The 27,429-nt window shown below is 44.3% G+C and overlaps 1 protein-coding gene across 2 annotated transcripts in view; it reads right to left on the bottom strand.

Moving 5' to 3' along the window:
- MYO10 (myosin X) overlaps window positions 1-27,429 on the bottom strand; it is a 196,925-nt gene that overhangs the window by 141,244 nt on the left and 28,252 nt on the right. Inside the window, exon 2 of one of the 2 annotated variants that reach the window (XM_028737963.2) lies at window positions 4,383-4,481. The exons of the other annotated variant lie outside the window; for it this stretch is intronic. Coding sequence (XP_028593796.2) covers window positions 4,383-4,481 — 99 coding nt within the window. The remainder of the gene's footprint in view (window positions 1-4,382; window positions 4,482-27,429) is intronic. 2 annotated transcript variants of the gene reach the window in all.

The raw sequence follows: 27,429 nt of genomic DNA, 5'->3' as shown, positions 1-27,429 counted from the left end.
GGAACAGCTCTGTCTTGCAGGCCCTGAGGAAAAATATCAAGTCCCGCAGGGCCCTAGTCTCTCTTTTTTTTCCCCCCACAAAAAACTTTTATTTTATTTCCAGCATAAAATACATATAATACATCCAAAATCACAAACATATCAAAAAAGAAAAAAGGGGAAAAAACCAGGGCCCTAGTCTCTTGTGACACCAAGTCGGGGCCAGTACTGAAAAGGCCCTGGCCCTAGTTGAGACCAATCTAAGCACCTTGTGACTTGGGACCTCCAAGGTGTTGTCCTTTGTGGACCTTAAGGTCCTCTGCGGGGCATACCAGGAGAGGCGGTCCCATAGGTCCAACCCCCTGCAATGCAGGAATCTGCTGCCCAGCGTGGGCTCCATGACCCTGAGATTAAGAGTCTCATGCTTTGCCAACTGAGCTATCTATCTCACTTCCCCTTCCCTCTGTTGGCTTCTATGTGCCACTATCAACATTTAACCCAAGAGGAACGGTAACTTAAGTTGACAGAATATGCACAACTTGCAGACTTAACATATAGAATAAGAGAACAAGAAGAACATACGTTTAGAGAAGACTGGAAAATGTTTCATTGCACATTGGGGGGGGGATTATGTGCACTTGAAAATGTTGGCAGTATTAAGATAAATTCAACAGGGTAAATAAGTTTGGATGGATGTAATAATGGAATACTGAATGGTTTAGTTTATGTAAAATATGCAAGGATTTATGATATGCAAAATGAACCATGGAAAGAGAAGAAGGGAAGTCATTGATATTTTAAGGATGTTTAAATGAGTATTTAATAATAATAATAATAATAATAATAATAATAATAATAATAATAATAATTTATTATTTATACCCTGCCCATCTGGCTGGGCTTCCCCAGCCACTCTGGGCGGCTTCCAAAAAAATATTAAAATACTGTAATACATCAAACATTAAAAGCTTCCGTAAACAGGGCTGCCTTTAGGTGTCTTTTAAAAGTCTGGTAGTTGTTGTTCTCTTTGACATCTGGTGGGAGGACTTTCCACAGGGAGGGCGCCAATACCGAGAAGGCCCTCTGCCTGGTTCCCTGTAACTTGGCTTCTCACAGCGAGGGAACCGCCAGAAGGCCCTCGGTGCTGGACCTCAGCGTCCAGGTAGAACGATGGGGGTGGAGACGCTCCTTCAGATATACTGGACCGAGGCCGTTTTAAATTGTAAAACAGAAAATTATTTACACACACACACTTAACCTCCTTGTGGGCAAAGCCCCACATGCCTATTTTTGCAAAAACTACTCTTTATAAATGCACCAACGGGTGACATATATAAATAACGACAAAAGGACCAGAAATACACATATTCTTTTCCAAAGTTAAGTCATCACAGCTCGGGAGTAACAAATCCTGCATCTCTGGGGAGGGATGAAGCGCATGGCGATATTTCATTCTGCTTTTCACTGCCTTTTTTTAACAGCAACTGCTGTCGGGTTTTGTGGTATTGTTTGATTTATTTTGTTTCGCATTTTTACTGCTGAGCACAAATTTAAGGTTTACTGTGTGCCACTTTGGGAAGCGTGAGCAAAGGGCAGATCGCAATGGCAAGTACCTCAAATAAATAAAATAAATCTCCCGACAAGAGCGAACGTTCCTCGGGGCGCCCCAGGCGCCTTTCAGAAGCAACCTGAGAAGCAAGCCTGAATTTACTATGTCTAGAAATGAACTCTGCAACACGGAATAGGTTTTGCATCCATTTCTTTGTTAAAGGTGCAGGATGAAATTAATGCGACAGGGCTGTGTGCATTCCTCTTTTTGTGAGAGTGTGTCCCATGCTTCTCCCCGTCTGAATTCTGTTGCTAAACAAAAAACCTTGAATCGTTTGCAAAAGGATAAGGTATTTTCCATGCTTTATAGAGTCTTTTAAAGTAACGTTCAATTAAAATATATAGATTTTCATGGAAGTGAGCAACAGAGGGACAGTGCAAAGAAATTGGAGTCGGTGAGTTCTGTAAAGCAAGACTGTGCAAACTGTAACCCTTCCAGCAAACAGCCCAACGGGTATGCATTATGGCCTTACAGATACTGCCAGGTAAAGGTAAAGGGACACCTGACCATTAGGTCCAGTCGTGGCCAACTCTGGGGTTGCGGCGCTCATCTCGCTTTATTGGCCGAAGGAGCCGGCGTACAGCTTCCGGGTCATGTGGCCAGCATGACTAAGCCGCTCCTGGCGAACCAGAGCAGCACACGGAAACGCCATTTACCTTCCCGCCGGAGCGGTACCTGTTTATCTACTTGCACTCTGACGTGCTTTCGAATTGCTAGGTTGGCAGGAGCAGGGACTGAACGTACTGCTGACCTTCTGATCTGCAAGTCCTAGGCTTTGTGGTTTTAATCCACAGCGCCACCTGCGTCCCACAGATGCTGCCAGGCAGGCAGCAAAAACAAGTGGGTTACAGTCATACCTTGGGTTACAGACGCTTCAGGTAGCGTTTTTTCGGGTTACGGACCTGCCGAAACCCGGAAGTACAGGAACGGGTTACTTCTGGGTTTCGGGGGTTGCGCATGCACAGAAGCGCTAAATCACATTTTGCACACGGCAGCAGTGCCGAATCACAACCCACGTGTGTGCAGACGCGCCCCTGCAGGATGCGGATGTGCATCCCGCACGGATCACATTCACAACCCAAGCGTCCACTGTATTGAGCCACAGCTGGGCTCCCACAGTTTAAGCACAACTTTTCCAGAATCAGTTAGAAGCGGATTTGTCTTTCACCCCCAAAGAGATGCACTTTCAGAGGCGTATGTGTAGGAACCGTATTGCAGGATCTGATCCATGAGAAGCAGTCAAGTACAACATTCCTTGTAATGCTAGAGAAGACATGCGAGGGAATGTTTGGTCCAGCCGGTCAAAACTTCCTGTTCCTCCTGGCTGGAGCATCCTTCCTTTTGCATGTGATAGAAGGTAGGCGTGACCTTACCTGTCCAGGTAACAAAAGGACGAGTCACGCAGCACCCTTCCTTCTTTTTGACTTCCTTCTTCGTTTGACCAGCTTTTAGCTAGGACTGCACTGCTAGCTCTCAACTAGCAGAAGCACTGGAATTGTTCCCCCATATGGGGTAGACCCACATGTACATATTTGTAACTAAGTCTGCTTTCAGGAATCCAGCCGTGAACTGATGTGAGTAAACTTCTTTTATTGACTTTGAATAAGATTGTGGCGTCTTTATTATTTTAAGAGGGATTCAAGGGAACTTACCAGGAACATATAATTCAATCTGAGACAGATTAAATTGTGTAATAGTGAGAGGCTCACACGAGCCTGCAACCAACTATCTGCTGTGCATGTAAAAAGGGGAATGTAACTCTGCTACATAAAGGAACTTGCTAGTGCAAGTTAGGAAGGATATTAATAAACAATACATCCTCTCTTGTTACCCTGATCATTCCCAAATGAACGCCTTCCGGGGTGCCTGCCCCTGGGGTTCAGACCAGCAGAAGATTATCCCAAAGCAGTGATCCATACAGAGATGGATGGGGGGATGTAGCAGCCTTCCTTAAATGCATGTCAGAAGAAGTATTGCACACACCCCATGAAGGTTGAGAGGACGGAAGCAAAAAGCAGAGCAGTAACTCATGCAGGGGATGCGGGTGGCGCTGTGGGTAAAAGCCTCAGTGCCTAGGACTTGCCGATCGAAAGGTCAGCAGTTCGAATCCCCGCAGCGGGGTGCGCTCCCGTTGCTCGGTCCCAGCGCCTGCCAACCTAGCAGTTCGAAAGCACCCCTGGGTGCAAGTAGATAAATAGGGACCGCTTACTGGCGGGAAGGTAAACGGCTTTTCCGTGTGCTGCGCTGGCTCGCCAGATGCAGCTTTGTCACGCTGGCCACGTGACCCGGAAGTGTCTGCAGACAGCACTGGCCCCTGGCCTCTTAAGTGAGATGGGCGCACAACCCTAGAGTCAGACACGACTGGCCCGTACGGGCAGGGGTACCTTTTTAACTCATGCAGAGGCATAGCAGGTAGGCTCCTCTGCAATTCTCCGGGGCTCACAGAAGTCTTCCTTTCTTGTAGTGCCCTACCGGGATTTATTATTCTCCACAGCACACAACTATGGGGATTTCCCCCCCAAATTGACCTCCTGGCTGAATACCTTTCCAGGAAAACACACCTTTGTCCTGATGAGGAGCTAAATCATTACAGGTGGTGGTAAAATAAATGGGGGGGGGGGGGGGAGGAAAAATGCACCAAGTCTAGAGACAAAAGATTGGTTGAAAAGTTGGAATAAACTATGTATGAGAACACTTCAGCATTTAGAGGGAGAGAGTGGCTAGCACACTGAGTTTTCCTTGATATATATATTTTTAAAAATAAATAAAAAGTCTTTAGAATAGATATATTTACCTGGCCATAATCCGTCCTGAACACAACAATTCCCTCCGCACAGGAAATTACAGTACTTGGATAATGCTGGCCATTTTCTCGCAACCAAACCCGTGCTCCCTAGAATGAGAAACACAAAAACACAGGAATGAGCAGTTTGTACACCCAAATGTAAAGCAAACACCATGACTTTCCTTTTTCTATTTCCCCCAAGCAGCCCACGCGGGCAGAGTCAGATGCAGTCGTGCGACTCGCGAGAAAGATGGAGATCACCCCCCAGTGAACAGATGGCTGTTTTCACTCAAGTTACAATCCGAAAAGGATCTGAAAAAGGGTATCGGCAGCCGTAAGGACAGCTGAATCCAATTCAGCGAGTCGCATATGCAAAATTGCAAGTGACGTTCAAATTTATGGCACAAAGCATGGGCTCTCTCCAAACTCTTAAAATCTGGCAAGCCTTCACAAAAACAAGTCTCCTGCTTCGCTGAGGTGCATTAAGAAAGAAAACTTTAATTCTTTCATGGCTTGAGAACAAACATTCCAACGTCCTCCTCACCCCGCCCCCCCTAAGAAAATGTAAAGGAAAATTTTTGAGCAGGTGGGGTGGGAGAGCAGGAAGACAAGCTTTCATTTGTACGCCAAGGGAGGTAGTTTCAGATCATCTCTTCTTACTCAAAGGACTTGGATTGAAATTATATAAATATATACTGCACAAGTACAGGGCTGGCTATAGGCAGAATGTTTTTAGTACGCTGCATGACGGTGCATGCACTGAACTTTGCAGAATCCGAAAACTGATATATATATATGTGGGAAAGCTTTTAAGGATGAAAACTAGCTTTCAGCTCTCGTGTTTGCAGCAGAAATCTTGAAAACGTGCTCAGGGATTGCACCATTAAAATTGCCTTTCCTTTCTCCCTTTTTCTTCATCCAACTGGTAGCGACACGTTAAAAACTCAAGTAGCAGTTTATAACCAGTTCTTTTAAACGTTTCTTATCTTAACAGTAATAGGAACAGTAATTGAAAGGCGGACGTCATTTCTCTTTTAGTATACATTTAAAGATATGAGTGCCCTTCGGCCTAGTGCACACTTTGTGCCTGTTGTGGCCTGCATACAATGGGGACAATGTTGGGTTATATACTTTGTTATTGTCTCTCTGCTCGGAGAGCAGAATCAACACGCCTGCTGGAAAGTTTGCAATTCGCTAACTTCAAACGAGCAACTTCCACGTAGTCCGTACGGAGCTGATGTATCTCTTGAATGCAGCTGGGGTACCTCAGTCAGCAGAGCACGAGACTCTTATAAATAATAATAATAATAATAATAATAATAATAATAATAATAATATATTATTTATACCCCGCCCATCTGGCTGGGTCTCCCCAGTACAGTGGTACCTCGGGTTACATACGCTTCAGGTTACATACGCTTCAGGTTACAAACTCCGCTAACCCAGAAATAGTGCTTCAGGTTAAGAACTTTGCTTCAGGATAAGAACAGAAATCGTGCTGCGGTGGCGCGCAGGCAGCAGGAGGCCCCATTAGCTAAAGTGGTGCTTCAGGTTAAGAACAGTTTCAGATTAAGAAAAGACCTCCGGAACGAATTAAGTACTTATCCCGAGGTACCACTGTATTCAAAATTGTAAAACAGAAAATTTAATACACACACACACAAAGATAAGGGCAGTGTCATTTGAACTAGCCAGATGTTTAACTGAGAATCGATCAGTCAGTCCATCCATTGAAAAATAAGACTATAGAGCCAACTTGCTCAAAAATGGCAACTAGTCCTTCCATTTTGGCCACTGTATTCTTGGTTTAAGGAGCCATTTGGCGCCTAGCTTATGTATCTGAATTTCTAACACTGAGGGGAAGACAGAACGAGGGAGATCTCCCTCTTCTACCTGAAGTTTTTTGACGGGTCCCCATGCATATTTATCATGACCATTGCAAATGGGAAGAACTCAGCTACCACACTGAGATAAGTGGACCAAACAACCATCAACCAACACCCATGTTGCCAAGACATTTCCCTTCGCCTGAAAGAGCCCACCACTTGTGCAAGCACACATTTGCTCGGAGACTGGCTTATTGTTTCCGTCCACTCAAGTCTCTCCCTCCGAGTTCAAGCAGCTTTGGCTGCTGACAGAGCAATACGGACAACAGCAGTAGCTGGAGAGATAAAAGCTGACGGACACTTACAGCTGCCTGTCAAAGTCCGGCTGATTCAGTTATCGGCCGACAGCTGCTGCCTGGGAGACACAGCTGCTTCCCTTCTCTATGCCAACTGGCTCTTTAAAAAATAATAATAATAGAATAATAATCATACAAGTTGCCGGAAGTGGAGCTGGGCACCTGGCTCTTGCAGCGAGGTGTGTATGGGAGAGCACACAAACAGCATTTCCCACCTTTTTGTGATCACTGGGCTCGGTCTGAATTGCCGTCCTTTCACTCTTCACCCAAAAGACATTTCTCCATTTAATGAGTCCCAGTAAGAACTGGATATGGAACAACTGATTGGTTCAAAATTGGGAAAGGAGTACGCCATTTAATGAGTCCCAGTAAGAACTGGATATGGAACAACTGATTGGGTCAAAATTGGAAAAGGAGTACGACAAGGATGTATGTTGTCTCCCTGCTTATTTAACTTATTTGCAGAATTCATCATGCGAAAGGCTGGGCTGAATGAATCCCAAACTGGAATTAAGACTGCCGGAAGAAATATCAACAACCTCAGATATGCAGATGACACAAATTTGATGGCAGAAAGTGAGGAGGAATTAAAGAACCTTTTAATGAGGGTGAAAGAGGAGAGCGCAAAATGGTCTGAAGCTCAACATCAAAAAAACGAAGATCATGGCCACTGGGCCCATCACCTCCTGGCAAATAGAAGGGGAAGAAATGGAGGCAGTGAGAGATTTTACTTTCTTGGGCTCCATGATCACTGCAGATGGTGACAGCAGCCACGAAATTAAAAGAGGCCTGCTTCTTGGGAGAAAAGCAATGACAAACCTAGACAGCATCTTAAAAAGCAGAGACATCACCTTGCCAACAAAGGTCCATATAGTAAAAGCTATGGTTTTCCCAGTAGTGATGTATGGAAGTGAAAGCTGGACCATAAAGAAGGCTGATCGACGAAGAATTGATGCTTTTGAATTATGGTGCTGGAGGAGACGAAGAGTCGGACACGACTAGACGACTAAACAACAACAACAACAACAACAAATATAAGAAATATGTAAATGTGCGGTATCAACAGATAAAGTACAGCGAGACTAACTGGAAGTCATTTCTAATTTCTTGTTTTATAAGTTTTACAATCGTTCACATCATTGGGAGTACAAATGATGTTAGTTATAAGAATTGTGTTGTTTCATATATTGCTATTGTCTGTTTGTCAATTTATAGTTTGTTTATTTGATTGTATGTTTGTTTGTTGGTTGGTTGGTTGGTTTGCTTTTCTGGCATAAATGTATCTATTTTAAAACAATAAAGATATATTTTTAAAAAAATGAATTGAAAGTTCTTGCACTTTGTGCGGTTTATCCAAAAGCCACCTCTACTGAGCTTTTGATAATATGGAAATCTATTTAAAAGCAGGTGATAACTTAATCTACACCTTTTCAATCTGCTGACAGCTCTACTTTTTAATCCCAGATTTGTTCCAATGGCAGCAGTGAGTGTTTCTAAATAAGTGGGGGGGGGGGGGGCTTAAAACCAAAAACAAAATAGCTTTAATTCACTGGAATAATCAAGGTATTTAAAGTATAGCCACCTCGCTGCACAGAAATCCTTGAGAGAGTTGGGGGGGGGCAGGGAATAGGGTATTGATCCATTTCCTTAAAAAAACAACCAGCATTGGAGAGGCCATCCCTTAAAGAAAGTTTCAACAACTATTAGAGATGTGCAGCCTCCCTAACAACTTTGTTTTGTGAGGGACAGGACTTGTTCAGGAAGACGTCACGGTAAAACCAGGCTTGTCATTAGCCAATTACTTGCTCAACTAAATCTAAAATCTCTTTAACCTCCCCTGGAACAGCTGCAAAGGCCATCATGCAGCTCTTGCAGACGAGCAGGAGCACAAATATCTTGCAGGAAATGGGGGGATAGGACTGGGCAACATATCAATATACCACCCAAAACCGGTTACAAGTCCATATCGTGAAATCAATTTCATAGTTTTGGACCTGGCAATATATAGTGAACCGCAATGTGTTAGGGCTGGGCGATATACCGTCCAAAACCAGTTGTAAGTCTATATCACGATATTGGGTTTCAGAATTTTTGACCTAGCACTGTATCGTGAATCATGATGCGTGAGTTTGTGCTATGCAAAAATCCCCAAGGTGGGGAAAATCGTGAAGCCAGTTGGAGCCTCTACATACTGCCAACTTTGTTCCAGACATTGCAATATATCAATACAGTGGTACCTCAGGTTACATACGCTTCAGGTTACATACGCTTCAGGTTACAGACTCCGCTAACCCAGAAATAGTGCTTCAGGTTAAGAACTTTGCTTCAGGATGAGAACAGAAATCGTGCAGCAGCAGTGGGAGGCCCCATTAGCTAAAGTGGTGCTTCAGGTTAAGAACAGATTCAGGTTAAGAACAGACCTCCGGAACGAATTAAGTACTTAACCTGAGGTACCACTGTATCACAAGGTTTAGCTGGTGATATATCACAAAGCTGAAAACTAGATTTCACAAAGCCCTACTGTTCACCTCTACATAGTTCCATCCTTATTTTAGACATCATGATGTATTGGTATACCACGATGTTTAGCCGGTGATATATTGCGATGTTGAAAACTGGGTATCACCCAAACCTCAGGGTGGTGATGGTTTATTTGCACCTCAGGATCTTTGACATTTCATAAGCATAAGTTTAGTAAAGAGAACGTGCACATGAAGCTGTCTCCCTTCCTCTGCCCCCTGCTATCATCCATTAAATCTCATAGATTTCTGTTACAGTGCCTTAATCTGTTTCTCCTTAGGTATGTTTCACCCCATGGCAAGCCTGAGATTGAAAGGCTTCTGCACGCTTTAAGCCAGGGGTCAGCAAACTTTTTCAGCAGGGGGCCAGTCCACTGTCCCTCAGACCTTGTGGGGGGCCAGACTATATTTGGGGGGGGGGGGAATGAACAAATTCCTATGCCCCACAAATAAGCCAGAGATGCATTTTAAATACAGTGGTACCTCTGGTTACAAACTTAATTTGTTCCAGAGGTCCGTTCTTATCCTGACACCGTTCTTAACCTGAGGTACCACTTTAGCTAATGGGGCCTCCCGCTGCCACCGTGCTGCCGCCGACACAGGATTTCTGTCCTCATCCTGAGGTTAAGTTATTAACCCGAGGTACTACTTCCGGGAAAGCGGAGTCTGTAACCTGAAGTGTTTGTAACCTGAGGTACCACTGTAAAAGGACATTCTACTCATGTAAAAACACGCCGATTCCCGGACCGTCCGCAGGCCGGATTTAGAAGGTGATTGGGCCGGATCCGGCCCCCAGGCCTTAGTTTGCCTACCCATGCTTTAAGCATTTGCGATGGCTGAGCCTCACTCTAAGAGCCTCTTCCTCAGTTGTGCACATTCAAAGGGGCTCTTAAACAATGGTGTCCGGAACAAAACTCTTAAGACAAAGATCCCAGGATAAGAAAGAATACAAGAGCAGGGATTAAGGGCTCTGGGGCAAAATGGCTCAGCTATACAATGAAGACAGACTTTCAGCGCATGGCAATACCCTTACTTAGAGGAAAAAAAGATTTTCCACTCTAATCGGAAAGAGTGAAGGGAGGAGAAAGGAGGGAGGACGAAACGCTCCCCAAACAATCTCTCTTCGCAACTGAAAGCTGCTCTGTGGTAGTGAAAAATGAAGAGATACATCATAAAATAAAAGTGCATGCTAAAATAAGTACCTGGATAGGCTTGCCTAAACAAAAAATGTTTTAGCAGGTGCTGAAAACTATGCAGTGAAGGCACCTGCCTAATATCAAAAAGCAGGGAGCAGCTTTCTCCCGACTGAAGTGCAGAGTACTTGAGGATCGGGATATTCACAGGGAAATCAAAAAGCTTGTTTACAAAACTATTGTACTACCAACCTTACTGTATGCTTGTGAAACATGGACCACTTATGAACGCCATCTCTAACTCCTCGAAAGATTCCATCAACAGTGTCTCCAAAATTTGTACACATCACTTGGGAAGACAGGCAAACTAATGCCAGTGTACTGGAAGAAGCAAAGATTGCCAGTGTCGAAGCGATGATTCTCCAACATCAGCTTCGCTGGACTGGTCATGTTGTGCGGATGCCTGATTATCGTCTTCCAAAGCAACTACTCTATTCCGAACTTAAAAATGGAAAGCGTAATGCTGGTGGTCAGCCAAAGAGGTTTAAAGACTCTTTCAAGGCAAATCTAAAAAAAATAAAAATGTAGTATGAACACCGACAACTGGGAAACACTGGCCTGCGAGTGCTCCAGTTGGAGAACAGCCTTTACCAAAGGTGTCATGGGCTTTGAAGATGCTCAAACTCAGGACGAAAGGGAGAAACGTGCTAAGAGGAAGACACGCTTGGCAAACCCTCACCTTGATCAACTCCCGTCCAGAAACCTATGCCCCCACTGTGGAAGGATGTGTGGATCCAGAATTGGCCTCCACAGTTACTTACGGACTCACTGTTAAAACCATGTTATGGTAAACAATCTTACTCGGCTACGAGTGATCGCCAAAGAGGAGGAAGAATATCAATAAGCAGGGAGTTCCAGGGAGTATGTGCTACTCATGAAACTAAATAGTGCCTAAATGATCTGAGAGAAGTGTTCAAAAAGAATAACTCCTATAACATGATAATTTGCATGACAATTCCTTTGGGCCAAATGAGAATTTCGCCGAGAACCAAAACACTAGCAAACCACAGGGCTGACGCAGAACGGATGTTAGCATTTTTCTTGCTGATAGCTAACGAAAACACACACCGTCCCTTGCTTTATTCTTAAGCAATCCACAATTACTGTTTTCAGTACTTCACAATTTGTTTGTGTTCCTGGAAGATAAAGACGCACTTGTCAGCTGCGTGAGCGCTGCCACAAAACCAAGTTCATGGTCAAACCATGATTTCAAGTAGGTTGGCAACATTATATCTGGACTATTTAAGGCTGAAAATGCTTACCACTTCATAGGAGGCCTTCATCAAATTGCAGAATACAAAGAGACAGCAAGATATAAAGGATGCCTTTATTGCAAAGGTGCATAAATCACCAACAAGAGGTTAAATGAACTTTGCAAGCAACATAGGTTTCTTTGGGCCAGCCTGATGTTTGTATTCATGTAACAGACTGGTGATGGAAAAGAGCAGATTGCTGTTTTCCAAACATTTTCTGTTTTAAATGAAAATACAACCAACTTTGTTAGAATCTCCTTGCACACAATGAACCACACTGCCAATCGTACAACAAAATAGAAATCGTGAATCTGTAAAATATATGAACGCGATATAGCCCTGTGCTACATTCGAGACAACATTTTATTTCCGGTGCTCAGGGTTTAAAATTAACCAAAAATATAACTTGCTGTTATTGTGATCTCCGACTTAAAATTCTGCATATTTCTCAAATATTGAAGTGAGGGGCAGAATGACATATTGTCAATGTGGAGCCAGTGTGGTGTAGTGGTTAAGAGCGGTAGTCTCGTAATCTGGGGAACCGGGTTCGCGTCCCCGCTCCTCCACATGCAGCTGCTGGGTGACCTTGGGCTAGTCACACTTCTCTGAAGTCTCTCAGCCCCACTCACCTCACAGAGTGTTTGTTGTGGGGGAGGAAGGGAAAGGAGATTGTTAGCCGCTTTGAGACTCCTGAAGGGGAGTGAAAGGCGGGATATCAAATCCAAACTCTTCTTCTTCTTCTTCTTCAATGTGCTATGACATTTGGATGTTTAGAGACTATTTCATACACTTTATATATATTTCTGTCTTTTAGAAAGTGTCATGGGAACCCTTTACAGTTGCAAAACTAAGAATTTGAAGTTTGATTAATCAGAACTGAACATTCTATGCCAAGAACAGAAACATTTATTAGGTTAAATTGCCTAGAATAATCTGGGCACCTAGTTGCCTTGATCTGATGCTGTTGCTTGTGAATTTCTAATACTGATTAATCTGATGCTAGCCTTTAAGAATCTGAAATATTTCCCTGCCCCTGATAATGCAAATATTTTCACAGACATATGGCAGCTGGGTTGGATTAACGTAGAACAGCTTTCACTGAATTCCTCTTGGCATGCTGACGCTGTATTATTAAGTCTGTTTTAAACGTCTTATTTTTAAACCATTTGCACTGCACCGTATGGCAACACAAACGGGACCAGGAGGCATGTGTATGGAATTTTGAAAGGGAAAGATACAGATAAGGAACAGGGCATTGGGGGGGGGGGGGGTTTAAGCACTCTTCCTGCCAGGATAAAGGTAAAGGTAAAGGGACCCCTGACCATTAGGTCCAGTCGTGGCCGACTCTGGGGTTGCGGTGCTCATCTCGCTTTATTGGACGAGGGAGCCGGCGTACAGCTTCCAGGTCATGTGGCCAGCATGACTAAGCCGCTTCTGGCGAACCAGAGCAGCGCACGGAAACGCCGTTTACCTTCCCGCCAGAGCGGTACCTATTTATCTACTTGCACTTTGACGTGCTTTCAAACTGCTAGGTTGGCAGGAGCTAGGACCGAGCAACGGGAGCTCACCCCGTCACGGGGATTCGAACTGCCGACCTTCTGATCGGCAAGTCCTAGGCTCTGTGGTTTAACCCACAGCACCACCCGCGTCCCTTTCCTGCCAGGATAGCTGCAATCAAGCTGGCAACCCCAGGAGAAAGGTGGGATTGAATACTGCAGTCTTAGAAACTCTCGATCTATAAACTGGATGCCAAATGGCACCTTAAACCAGGGTTACAGTCTGCAAAACGGAATGCCTAGTTACCATTTGGGGGCCATATGGCTCGAAACTCGTATTTTCCTATGCGACTTTTCGGTTCCTGAAATTCCTTCCGATTGTGCAGATAAAATATACCGTATTGGCCTGAATATAAGCCTCACTTTCCCCCCAAATTCTGACCGGAAAAAGTTAAAGTGCAGCTTATATCCGCAACCTTACGGTACACAGCCAGGAGCGCAGGGCAAACAGTGCCAGGAGCGCGGCAAAGCGGCGCCCCCCCCATAGTCCCCCATCCTCTCCCCCAAGTCCGGGGGGAAGAGAGCGAGGAAGGGGAAAGGCAACGCAGTGTGGCTCCCCCACCCCAGCAGCCATGAGGAATGGAGCGGCTTATATTCAGGTATATTTTTCTCCCCCCCCCCCCAATTTTAAAGGTGCATCTTATATTCGGGTGCAGCGTATATTCAGGCCAATACGGTAATTTATAGAATTCTATAGGGTGGGGTATACGTGTGTGGAAATAGTCCAGATGAAAGGATCCTCAGGCAGTACCTCCGGATGGTGGAGATGTCAGAAGCCATCCTGGTACCCGGGCATCTTCACTCAGGTTGCAAGTGGATGATAACCAGGTGTAAAATGCGCCTGGCGAATTTTGAACGCAGCTGCCGGAGATAGGTTAAAGATGGCCTTTCCTTTTAAATTAGCCATTTAATGAACTGAAAGTTCTTGCACTTTGTGCAGTATATCCAAAAGCCACCTATACTCAGGTTTTGAAAATATGGAAATCTATTAAAATCTATTAAAAAGCAAGTGATAACTTAATTTACACATTTTCAATCTGCTGAGGGACCTACTTTTTAATCCCAGGTTTGTTCCTATGGCAGCACTGAGTATGTGTTTCTAAATAAGTGGGTGGCTCTATATATATATATATATATATATATATATATATATATGCGCGATAATTCACTGGAATAATCAAGGTTTTTAAAGTACACTGGCACCTCGGTTTACATATGCTTCAGGTTACATACACTTCAGGTTACAGACTCCGCTAACCCAGAAATAGTACTTCAGGTTAAGAACTTTGCTTCAGGACAAGAACAGAATTGTGCTCTGGCAGCGCGGCAGCAGCAGGAGGCCCCATTAGCTAAAGTGGTGCTTCAGGTTAAGAACAGTTTCAGGTTAAGAACGGACCTCCGGAACAAATTAAGTACTTAACCTGAGGTACCACTGTATAGCCAGCTCGCTGCACAGAAATCCTGGACGGGTTGCGGGGGGGGGGGGGGGATAGGTAAAGTGACTTTGCACAGGTGTGTTATATTGGTGTACGATGCTCAGCTTTTGCAAAAAACCACTTACTCCCTGACCAAGACAAGGAGACTCACCTGTGCGAACAGCCTTCCACATACGCATAATTTCCCTATTTGTACCGCATCGCTTGCAATTTGGCGTGCTAAACCGCTTCTCATAAAACAAGCTTCCTTGCTTTCTTTTGGGTTCCCTGTCACAGTAACGGATCCAAACTAAGATGTCACCAGAACATAAAGAAATGTGCCCTTAATTTAAAGAACCACCAGTTTACTGCCAGTGATTAAACGAGTCCCCTAATCAACTCAAGCTTTTGTTAATCTCAAAGACCGCAGCCCTAATAAGAACTCCAGTGCTGTGTAGTCAAAAAGATCCTTAAGAATCAATTGACATTTTTACAGTCCTTCCCCCTGAGATCAAAAGTTACCAGCTTTCTCCCTCCAGAGGCTTAAACAGCTGTTGATTAGCCTTGAACTCAGTCTAGTAAAAATGGCAACACACCACCCCCAGAGACTGCGTGCTATTATTAACATCTGAAATATAATACACTTTTAATAAGTGCAGATCTCTGACGTACTTTTCATTGCTCTTCATTTCAACAGCTAAATGAATAAACACATGGGTCATTTCATTTTAAAGTTGTTTTTTAAGGTTTTCCCTTCTTTCACTTGCATCCCCCCCCCCCCCCCCGATAATCTGCAACTCTGGCTGTTCCCCAGACATTCCAAAATATGACTGAACACTTAATTGAAGTTAAAAAGTAAATGTGTGTAAGAGAGAAAGAGGAACAGCTGGACCAGAGTTGTGCATGTTGTTTACCAGGCAGATACGTGGGGCTACCTTTGAAGGTGATCCGGAAACTGAAATAAATCCAGAATGTGGCAGCTAGACTGGTAACTGGAAGTGGCCGCCAAGACCACGTAACACTGGTCCTGAAAGACCTTCATTGGCTCCCAGGATGTTTCCGAGCACAATTCAAAGTGCTGGTGCTGACCTTTAAAGCCCTAAATGGCCTTGGCCCAGTATCCCTGAAGGAGCGTCTCCACCCCCATCGTTCAGCCTGGACACTGAGGTCCAGCGCCGAGGGCCTTCTGGCGGTTCCCTCACTGTGAGAAGTGAAGCTACAGGGAACCAGGCAGAGGGCCTTCTCACATGGACCTGCCCTGTGGAATGCCCTCCCAGCAGATGTCAAGGAAATAAACAACTATCTGACTTTTAGAAGGCATCTGAAAGCAGCCCTGTTTAGGGAAGTTTTTACGTTTGATGTTTTATCGTGCTTTAAATATTTTGTTGGGTGTGGTATACAGTGGTACCACGGGATGCAAACGGGATCCGTTCCGGAGCCCTGTTCGCATCCTGAACAGAACGTAAGACGTGACAGCGCTTCTGCGTGTGTGGTCGCTTCCATGCATGTGTGTGACGTCATTTTGACCATCTGCGCATGCAGGAGCGGCGAAACCCGGAAGCAACGCGCTCTGTTACTTCCGGGTCACCATAGACCTCAACCTGAAAGCGCTCAAACTGAAGCGCATTTATCCCGAGGTATGACTGTAAATAATAATAATAATAATAATAATTACCATGTCTGGACACATCAGAGGTAATACCATGAACTGGAGATGATGATGATGATGATGATGATGATAATAAAGGTAAAGGTACCCCTGCCCATACGGGCCAGTCTTGACAGACACTAGGGTTGTGCGCCCATCTCACTCAAGAGGCCGGGGGCCAGCGCTGTCCGGAGACACTTCCGGGTCACGTGGCCAGCGTGACAAAGCTGCATCTGGCGAGCCAGCGCAGCACACGGAATGTCGTTTACCTTCCCGCTGGTAACCAGTCCCTATTTATCTACTTGCACCCGGGGGTGCTTTCGAACTGCTAGGTTGGCAGGCGCTGGGACCGAGCAGTGGGAGCGCACCCCGCCGCGGGGATTCGAACCGCCGACCTTTTGATCGGCAAGCCCTAGGCGCTGAGGCTTTTACCCACAGCGCCACCCGCGTCTAATAATAATAATAATAATAATGATAATAATAATAATAATAATAATGCTTTATTTATTTAGACCCTGCCCAGAAGAAGACGACGGCTGGTTCATACGCCGTCATCACAACTGCTTGGTACTGAGGATTATCAAACCATATGAACGAACTCAAAGTAGGACTACAAGCAACAAGTCATTTGAAAAACATCACCATTAAGATGAGATGTTTGCATACTATCCGGTTTTAAATCACGCAAGCCAAAATCAAGCTATGCTGCCCACAAGTGCAATTCATTTATATTCTGATGATAAGACTGTTATCTTCACGCGCAATTAACGCTTTTCCTGACCACAGGGCACAGTAAACAAGAATTGCACAGAAACCACACATTTCCACACTTACAGATGAGCCAATGCAATTTGATACAGCAAGCATGGACAAGAAAGACAGGGCAATATTCATACAGGATGCAAATACCAAAATAAAGTTAAGATAATAAACACTAGCAAAGTAAATGGAGGAGTTGTGGGCCCTCTGTCCCCCGCCACAGTTACATTTGGGCCTCTGGTCTTGGAAAACTGGGTGGTCTTTACATACCAGGCACTAGGAAGCGTATAAACAGAGCAGGGAATGTGACAGGTTTTTCAGAATCTCATCCCTCTCCTGGGAAATATCCACGTCTCCATCCGTTGACTGATCCACTTTAAAATTCTTAGTTATAGTAGCAGCCCATTGCTATAGCCTTTCCCAGTTCTTCTTCATTAATTCAGGAAGTACATTAAAATGCTCTCAAATGACGTGCTCATCACATCATCAAGAATTATATAGCAACAGACAAAAGTGGAACTCATTGCTTCGAACTCAGCATAATCTACAAGACTTGGAAGACCTTCTCCCTGCCTTGCAGTCCTTTTCCCACCTCGTCTGGGAGGGTGACACCCTGACTGACTCCAGCTACAAAAGCTGAGGCTGCTAAAAAGGCCAGAGACCATCTTAGCTGTGAGTCCCGGAAGATCTGCTCCTTGCCTTGCAGACCGTTTCCCACCAGGGAAGGGAAGGGCCTTGACTGACTCCAGCTGCAAAAGCTGAGGTTGTTGAAAGGGCCAGAGGCCATCTTCGCTGTGAATCCCGGAAGATCTGCTCCTGGCCTTGCAGACCTTTTCCCACCAGTCCCACTAGACTGACTCCAACTGCAAAAGCTGAGGCTGTTGAGCAGACTCCTGGGCTGTGATGTTGTTTAGGATTGTTGCTGTTCTTGTTTTTGTATCTTGATTTTTGATCTTACATGTGGAAACTGTTGTGTGCTTTTGGAAGTTTCATTTATTGCTTGACTATTTTTGTTACGTACACAATTAAGCAATTTTTTTTTAACATGTTGTAAGCCCACCTTGAGCATGGCTCCAACTACAGAAAGGAGGCATACAAATAAAAGGATGTACGCATGTATCTGGAGCAAGTCCTGCTCAGAAATACATGACTGGTGCGCATATAAGTAGTGAGCACCACCCCCCAAACAAAGTAGAGGTTCTCAAACTCAGGTCTCATGAGCCACTGGTTGTTCAAGGGCTCAATCCAGATCTTCTGTAGAAAGGTTCCAGAAAAGTCAAAAGTATCTTGGACCTGGACCCGATTCTTTTCAGAGGCTGAGACCCATTTTTATGAGGCTCAGGTTTATCAAACAAGCTAAAAACGGAGCTCACAATGGTCACAATAACACGCTGGTACAACCCATTAACTTTCCCCTGAGATTTTACCCGTTAAAGGAGCTCTTCTCAGCAGCCTGGCTAAGGCTCCCTAGTTTTCATAATACGGCATTGGTTTTGATAGTGTTGCTGCAGAGGAAAGGTTTAGCAAGTGGTCTCTCAAGACACACACACCCAGCAATTATCAAGTGGTCCAGGCAAAATGAAAATTGAGGAAAGCTGCTTGAGCTTACTGCATGGTGCATTGGTTATCAGTATGGCATGTGGGTGGTGCTGTGGTCTAAACCACTGAGACTCTTGGGCTTGCTGATCAGAAGGTTGGCGGTTCGAATCCCCGTGACAGAGTGAGCTCCCATTGCTCTGTCCCAGCGCCTGCCACCTAGCAGTTTGAAAGCACGCAAGTGCAAGTAGATAAATAGGTACCACTCCGGCGGGAAGGTAAACGGTGTTTCTGTGCACTCTGGCTTCCGTCACAGTGTTCCATTGCGCCAGAAGCAGTTGAGTCATGCTGGCCACATGACCCAGAAATCTGTCTGTGGACAAACGCTGGCTCCCTCAGCCTGAAAGCGAGCACCACATCCCATAGTCACCTTTGACTGGACTTAACCGTTCAAGGGTCTTTTACCTTTTTTTTTATGACTGCCCCACTGGTCCAAATGTCAAACAGGTGGAATCTAAGTTAATGATGGTAGTACTTTTTTCCAGTAGGATAGTCCTATTCTGTCAACATAGTTGGTCCAATAAAGGTTTCATCCAATCCATTTCCAGCAACATCTACAGATTTTTAATAACCTGTTATGTAAATATTATCCACATGGATTATTATTATTATTTTGGGAAATGTTAATAGCCAGCTTGTATCAAAAATATCTGCAATACTCCTTAAGATGTTCATGAAGACAATTGTTTTTCTTTGTTATTTTGGAGAGAGATGCAAGGATGTTTACACTCCTTGACGCATGTAATACCGGACATCCTTCACTTTATGTTTCCTGGGGGTTGGGGGGGGCAGGTTGCTTGCCAACTTCAGAACAAAATGAAGCATATTTTAAACAAATATGTTCTCCGAAAAAAATTATCATAACAAAATACTGGCAGACTTTTAGACAGCTTCTATCTTTGCAAAAATAGGCAACAAATATTTTTGCAACGCAAGCCTTTCAAACAAAAGGACAGATAAACTCTTCACCCACTGGCAAGCAAGTAAAATATACAGTATCCCCCCCCCCCCCATATGCAGGACTGGAAACCATTTGCCAATATTATAAAATCCTTCTGGTGTTTAAAATATCAGCTTCCTGAGTAGACCAAATAAAGACAACAGACAGTGCAAAGTTATAAGCAGAAGCAGCAGTTTTCCCTTTGAGACATTTGGCAGGTGTTTCCGAGCCCTAATCTCGAATTTTGTGGTGTTGTAATAAAATGTCTGCCTCTGCCCCGCATTGATTTCAATTGCATACCGAAATGTGCAAAACAAAATTCGCAAGCGCACAAACTTAATGCCGATGGTTCAGTGACCCATTTTTGGCATGTATTCTCTGCTGAGCATTTTAATTTTCCTCAGGAACAGAATCACAGATTTGTAGAGTTGGAAGAGGGACCGTGTGGGTTGTCATCCAGGCCAGGAATCTTTCACCCAATGTGAGACTCGAACCCAGAACCCTGAGATTAAGAGTCTCATGCTCTACCGACTGAGCTATCCCTCTGGGCTCCACTTCTTCTTTGCACTTGGTTGCGTGTCGAGGTCCCCAGGGCCACCCCAAATAACTCCCACATCACACCAAAATTTTAGTTTAAGGTTTTTGGCGTAATTTCGGCCACAACTTTATTAAAATACAAACATGTGAGTGGTTGCTTAGGCATTGGTTGCGACTAGCTGCCCCCACCATGGGGGACAGTCTGACATTCCGCACGCATGCGAAAGTCAGAAAAGGGGAATACACTTGGGACTAGCTATGGAGCAGGGAACCTGCCCTCAGCCCACCCCAAATGCAGCCAGGAGCTCTTGCAGTGGCCCATGCCCCCTTGACAGGGTGGACAAGCAATAGTTAGCCCCCGATTCCTTTAACGGAATCCCTTGCAGCAGCAGCATTAGAGGGGCAGGCACAGCCAATCCATGCCCCTCAACCAACCAAACCATACACCAATGACAAGCCGCAACCTTACAAGTTGTGACGATTTGCTACCCAGTAGGCAAAAACCAAATGGCCCCAGCCAATCAGCCAGAAGACAAAATTCCTACCGGGCCCCCGCTCCAAGAGCAGACGACTCCATGACAGGCATAGCAAGGTCAAGCGAACAACCCTAATTCTAGGGAGGGAGGGATGGGCAATCCGATGCACGGGCGAAAAGAGGAAGCCCTAGCCTCGTGCAAAGAGTTTTAGCATTTCTGGCTGTCAATCAACAAATGGCAGCATTAACTTCTTCCCAACAACAAGGGAAGCCCCAATCGCATCAGTGGCCAACAATCAATTAGCCCGCCCCACAACTTTGGAGTGTCCTGGTGGCCCCAACCGCAACACGCGCTCTCCATGAAGGAGAACACGCTTTCTCCTTATTATCCATTCCTGCGTCATCCCGTAAGATAAAAATCAACCCGCTACTTTCCCCAAAAATCAAATCTCAACATTTTCAGAAGAAAAACACCATCACTCAGATTGAAAGTCTACAAAATGCTGACCTTTAAAAAAATAAAAAAGTTCTTTAAAATTAGACCCATTGCCTTCTCTGGAAGGATACTGGTAAAGAACATTTTACTTTGGCTGCCCGTTTCACCCTGGGCTCTTTTACTTGATTCCTTGTTTGGCTGGTCTCACTAAATAGAGAAGACCAGTACTGGGAGCTTGTCATTATTCTCTTGGCTCAGTCTGCAGGCCTGCCTGTCAGTTACAGCTGTTGCCTTAGCCTCTAACTCCACATTGTTATCGCTAAGCCCTTTTCAGCATTTGTGCGTTTCACATCAAGAAACAAAACACACAATCCTGCTCAAAGCCAAATCTCACATGAGAATAAACACAACACTCCTGCTTCACCCCAAACCCCAAACAAAACACCCCAGGTCAGTGACACAAAACTATTCAGTCCAGCTTGCACCGGTCTGCTGAGAAAGAAAAATTAAATGGTGAAAACGATCGCCAAATTGTCTGATTTCTTTTACTTGCAAAGCAATTGCAGATGACACAAACTCAACCAAGCTGGACATTTGTCAGGAAAGGGTGGCTTCCTTCTTTGCCTTCCTGCTTCTCACCAGCCACGGTTTCCCGTGGGATCTCAACTGGCAAACCAAAGTTAGTACTGTTCCACCAAAAGCCTGGTTTGCAAACCATGGTTTGAATTTGGTCTGCAAACCATAGTTTAAAGGCAAGCTGCTATCTGTAACTTCCCAGTTTGGAGATTGCAGCAGATTGTGGTAAAAGAGAAATGAAAACATGGAAGAAACCTGCATGCAGGAGCAGCCGTGGGGAAAAAGAAACATGCATTGCAGGGGGGTTGGACTAGATGACCACTGTGGTCCCTTCCAACTCTATGATTCTATCATCATCATCATCATCATCATCATCATCATCATCATCATTATTTATTGAGTTTATATACCGCCCTATACACGGAGGTCTCAGGGCAGTTCACAGAAAAGATCACAACATATATAGTCAGAATAAAAATAACAACCCAATAACACCCACCCACCCACCCACCCACAAAAGGGTATAGGTCTAGGATGTCAATCAGGTCAACCAAAGGCCTGGTTAAAAGGGAATGTTTTAGCGTATTTTGCATGGTCTCAATGGATTTCCTAGCACTACTGACAGGGATTTGATGCCTTCAGAAAACTCAGTACAGTGGTACCTCAGGTTACAGATGCTTCAGGTTACAGACTCCGCTAACCCAGAAATAGTACCTGGGTTAAGAACTTTGCTTCAGGAGGAGAACAGAAATCACACGGCGGTGGCACAGCAACAATGGGAGGCCCCATTAGCTAAAGTGGTACCTCAGGTTAAGAACAGTTTCAGGTTAAGAACGGACCTCCAGAACGAATTAAGTTCTTAACCCGAGGTACCACTGTACAGCTCCTGCTCATGAGAACGCACCATTAAATCACTTATATGAGGACATTCGTAATGCCGAAAGGATTCGGCCCCCGCCCCCCACGTTCCTTCTTGTGAGTCAAACATAGGCATATCATGATACTCATGGACATCTGCTTTTGATGTGGGAGCAGAAACCCCTCTGCAAAAACTTTCCAGCGCTGCAAAAAGTTATGACCCTTGACTAAGAACGAAAAGTTCAACACACTGCAAATGTCCCAAAGTCTCCCCTCGCTGTCTGGCAGGTAAAAGAGAGCTGCAAAAAATATATCACTGCTTCCACAGTTTTCTGTCAATGTCACAAATCCTAGGGAAAAACAACCTCCTGCACTTGCTCCTCTGCAAACACCACCAGATGCTTTTATCTGAAGGGAACGGGTGGTGCTATTAATCCAGCACCCTATTAACATATGGCATTTTATTTTTCTGTAACGATGCCGCTGCCAAAGGAGATAACCATAGGGAAGCCCCTGACCCACTTACACAAATAACCTTTCCCCTTACAGACACCGGAGCCAACGCAACGTGGTCAATCCCTTAACCATGGTTAGAAGGTCAGAACCGTCGGCAGGATTTTATGCTATTCCCGCCCCAGCATCAATTTCCTCCTACCAGCCTGGCACACGGATGTGATGTTGGCATCGCCATTACTGCAGCCGATGCGGAACAAAGCTTCAGTCTTAGCCAGGCTTAAGGGATGAGCTAACATGAACGTATCCAGCTTAATTATCAGTATGGATTTATAGCACATTAGCATAAGGTGAGGTTGCCATTTTTCCACGAATAAAAAAACAACCCTGTTCTCCACTACAAGGCATAGCTTCAGTGCCACACAAGCCAACTTCAGAAACAATTTCTGTCTGTCTGTCTGTTTGTCAGGTGTACTCCTTGGTAACATGCATGCAACCCTGGGTGGCTCACTAAGTTAGAGTGTGGTGCTGATAATGCAAAGGTTGCAGGTTCGATCCCTGCATAGGACAGCTGCATGTAATAATCTAGATTTTTATCTATCTAATATCTATCTATCTATCTATCTATCTATCTATCTATCTATCTATCTATCATCTATCTATCTATCTATCTACAGGTGAAACTCGGAAAATTAGAATATTGTGGGAAAGTTCATTTATTTCAGTAATTCAACTTAAAAGGTGACACTATATATGAGATAAGGAACGCGGGTGGCGCTGTGGGTAAAACCTCAGCGTCTAGGACTTGCCGATCGCATGGTCGGCGGTTCGAATCCCCGTGGCGGGGTGAGCTCCCGTCGTTCGGTCCCAGCTCCTGCCCACCTAGCAGTTCGAAAGCACCCTTAAGTGCAAGTAGATAAATAGGTACTGCTGTATAGCGGGAAGGTAAACGGCGTTTCCGTGTGCTGCTCTGGTGCCGGTTTGCCGGAGCAGCTTCGTCACGCTGGCCACGTGACCCGGAAGTGTCTGCGGACAGCGCTGGCTCCCGGCCTCTAGAGTGAGATGAGCGCACAACCCTAGAGTCTGTCAAGACTGGCCCAAACGGGCAGGGGTACCTTTACCTTTTTTTTTTTAATATATGAGATAGATTCATGACATGCAAAGCAAGATATGTCAAGCCTTTATTTGTTATAATTGTGATGTTTATGGCATACAGCTGATGAAAACCCCAAATTAACAATCTCAGAAAATTATAATATTAAATGAAATCAGCAAAACAAGGACTGCAAATAGAGCAATATTGGACCTCTGAGAAGTAGAAGCATGCACATGTACTCAGTACTTGGTTTGGGCCCCTTTTGCATCAATTACTGCCTCAATGCGGCGTGGCATGGATGCTATCAGCCTGTGGCACTGCTGAGGTGTTATGGAAGACCAGGATACTTCAATAGCAGCCTTCAGCTCTTCTGCATTGCTCCGTCTCATGTCTCTCATTGCATCTCCAACACTTATCTGATTCAGTCTTATATATCTTAGCAAGCCATACCATCTGTGAATTGTCAGGTAGTTCTCCTTCAAAGAATAACAAGCTTGAAACTTCAAATAACTTTTCCAAAGTTTTCCCCCAGATGTTAACTTCAGCTGCATATTCCTACGCTGCGGGGGGTTGGACAAGATTATCCTCAGGGTCCCTCTCCAATTCTACGATTTTAAGTCACTCCACTGGAAACGAACTTTGCTTAAAAATCAATAATTACTGATGTTATACTGTTTGCACGTGCATCTGTAGAGATTTCATCTTGCAAGCCGCATTAAAGCAACAACATTGCCACTCCCAATGGGGAAAACCTGAGACTGAAAATACGCAGAGTTCCATAACTGTATCATGCTCATTCCTCTCGTTTTACCATGCCTGAGATGTTTAACATTTTCACTACATATGTTAGCACCACAGTTCTTTGTTATAGAGCAACGGAAAGCCTAGGAAGCTAGAAAATGAATGCAAATGATTCTGGGTACAGTGGGACCTCAGTTTTCGAGCGTCTCGGAAGCCGAACGATTTGGAACCCAAATGCCAAAAACCCGGAAAAAAATTGCTTCCGTTTTCGAACGCACCACAGAAGAAGAATGGCTTCTGAGGCGCATTTTTCATTTGTTTTTTCCGCCATTGACTTTGCAGCCAACCCACTGATCCTCTGTTTTCTAACATTTTGGAAGTCGAACGGTCTTCCGGAACGGATTACAGTGGTGCCTCGCAAGACGAAATTAATTCGTTCTGCGAGTTTTTTCGTCTTGCGAATTTTTCGTCTTGCGAAGCACGGTTTCAAAAGAAGTTTTGGAAAAGCTTCAAAAATCACCAAAGTCTTCAAAAACCTCAAAAAAAAGCTACCACACCGCGTGCAACTGCACCTCTTCAAGCAATGCACCCTGGGTATTAACGGTTTTAAGAAAAAGGAAACAAACTTGCAAGACGTTTTCGTCTTGCAAAGCAAGCCCATAGGGAAATTCGTCTTGCGAAGCAACTCAAAAAACCAAAAACCCTTTCGTCTTGCGAGTTTTTCGTCTTGCGAGGCATTCGTCTTGCGAGGTACCACTGTACGTTCCAAAACAAAAGGTTCTACTATACTTGTACCAGTTCTACTATATTGAACATAGTGCAAGTGTGGGTCTTGGCCCCAATAGTGTGGGTCTCTGTCACACTAAGACTACTGAAAGCAAGGTTTTCAACACCACAGAGAGCCAGTGTGGTGTGGTGGTTAAGAGCAATAGACTCGTAATCTGGGGAACCGGGTTCGTGTCTCCGCTCCTCCACATGCAGCTGCTGTGTGACCTTGGGCTAGTCACACTTCTCTGAAGTCTCTCAGCCCCACTCAGTGTTTGTTGTGGGGGAGGAAGGGAAAAGGAGATTGTTAGCCGCTTTGAGACTCCTTCATGTAGTGATAAAGCAGGATATCAAATCCAAACTCTCACTCTCTCTTTCACAGGCAGAGATGGGCAAGAAAGAATGGTCCTGTTCGCAACTCAGCGGTTCAATCCTGCTTCTCTCCAGCAAGCAGTAATTCACAGGGATGCTCTGTTACCAAAGGACACACCGCTTCCTGGCAACAACTACAAACTATTTCACCTATGTAACCTTGGTTACCTTGACTAAATCCATTTACACTGAAACTCTTTCTCACTGTTTCAGAGGCATTACTCCCGTCCCACATTCCAAGACCCTCTGCCGTATTTTCCATCATGTCTGGGCTAAATGCAGATTTTGTCAGATATTAATGCCTTAAACCTTTTTTTATTTAGTTAAGCTTGGATAATTGCTTTCTGGTTTAGGATCAGATTAAAGGTTTTATCAGTCTGTGTGGTACACTGACACACAAGTCTTTGCAGTTAATCATCATCATCATAAAAACCCTACATGAACTTTTGACTGTTGACTGCTACAAATGGCAGTGTGTCTAGGTAGATTTTCCTCTGCAGGTTATTGCAACTTGAAAGTCTGTAGAAGGGCATTCAGCTTCCTTGTGTGTAGACAAGCAGAACTGCGCTGCCAAACATCACCCTTTGTTGTACGTCATTTGTAGACAGAGATCTGGAGCAAGGAGACTTTTCTACTCATGAAAATCTCCCTGTGCAACTTTGCACCATTCTAAATAATGCAGGGAGTCTGCTGCAGACCTGTCTTTTTTATAATATGTTTTATTAAATTTTGTTTTACAATTTCAAATAAACAGTTAACAAACTTTAAAGTATCCAACTACTTCCCTTCTTCTCTTTCCATAGTTCATTTTACATATCCTACATCCTTGCTTATTTTACTATAACTATTCAAATCAGTTTTCAACTTTTACATCCATCAAAAATTATTTACTCCGTTGAATTTATCTTAACGCTGCCCGCGTTTTCAGCTGCATACAATTGTTTTCCACATATTCAATAAACGTTTTCCAACCTTCCTTAAACATGTGTTCTTCTTGAGCTCTTATTCTATATGTTTAATCTGCAAGTTGTGGAGGAATGGCAAACCAAGCTGTTCGACTACGCCGGAATGGAAAAAGTGACAGGAAAGCTCAGGTACCAATATGACAAAAACTTCAAGAAAGAACGGGGGGAAGTTTAATTTATTCAGGAGGCTGCTGTAAGCAGATGAAAACATTAGCAGGATTTTAATCTCACTTGTAATGTAACAAATACAATGGACAATATGGATAGATATAAATTATAGATTATGAAATAATATGCAGTTGAAAACGTTGACGATAGGGCCTATAGAGGGAAGTCTTGAGATTCAGAGAAATGTCTTTACAGTGGTACCTTGGGTTAAGAACATAATTCGTTCTGGAGGTCCGTTCTTAACCTGAAACTTTTCTTAACCTGAGGTACCACTTTAGCTAATGGGGCCTCCCGCTGCCGCTGCGATTTCTGTTCTCAACCTGAAGCAAAGTTCTTAACCTGAGGTACTATTTCTGGGTTAGCTGAGTCTGTAACCTGAAGCGTCTGTAACCTGAAGCGCCTGTAACTCGAGGTACCACTGTATATGGATTTGGATGTCGTTTGGTTATACAATTATCTCTGTAAAATCAAATAAAAATGATTTTTTTTAAAATAATATTTTATTAGAATTTTTTCAAAAAATTAACAACCAACAAAAGTCAACAAAAATCAC

The sequence above is a fragment of the Podarcis muralis genome, chromosome 8 (genome assembly GCF_964188315.1).
Source record: "Podarcis muralis chromosome 8, rPodMur119.hap1.1, whole genome shotgun sequence".
In the NCBI taxonomy this organism is placed as follows: Eukaryota; Metazoa; Chordata; class Lepidosauria; order Squamata; family Lacertidae; genus Podarcis; species Podarcis muralis.
Note: the sequence above shows the minus strand (reverse complement) of the source record. Positions and strands in the feature narration are given on the sequence as shown.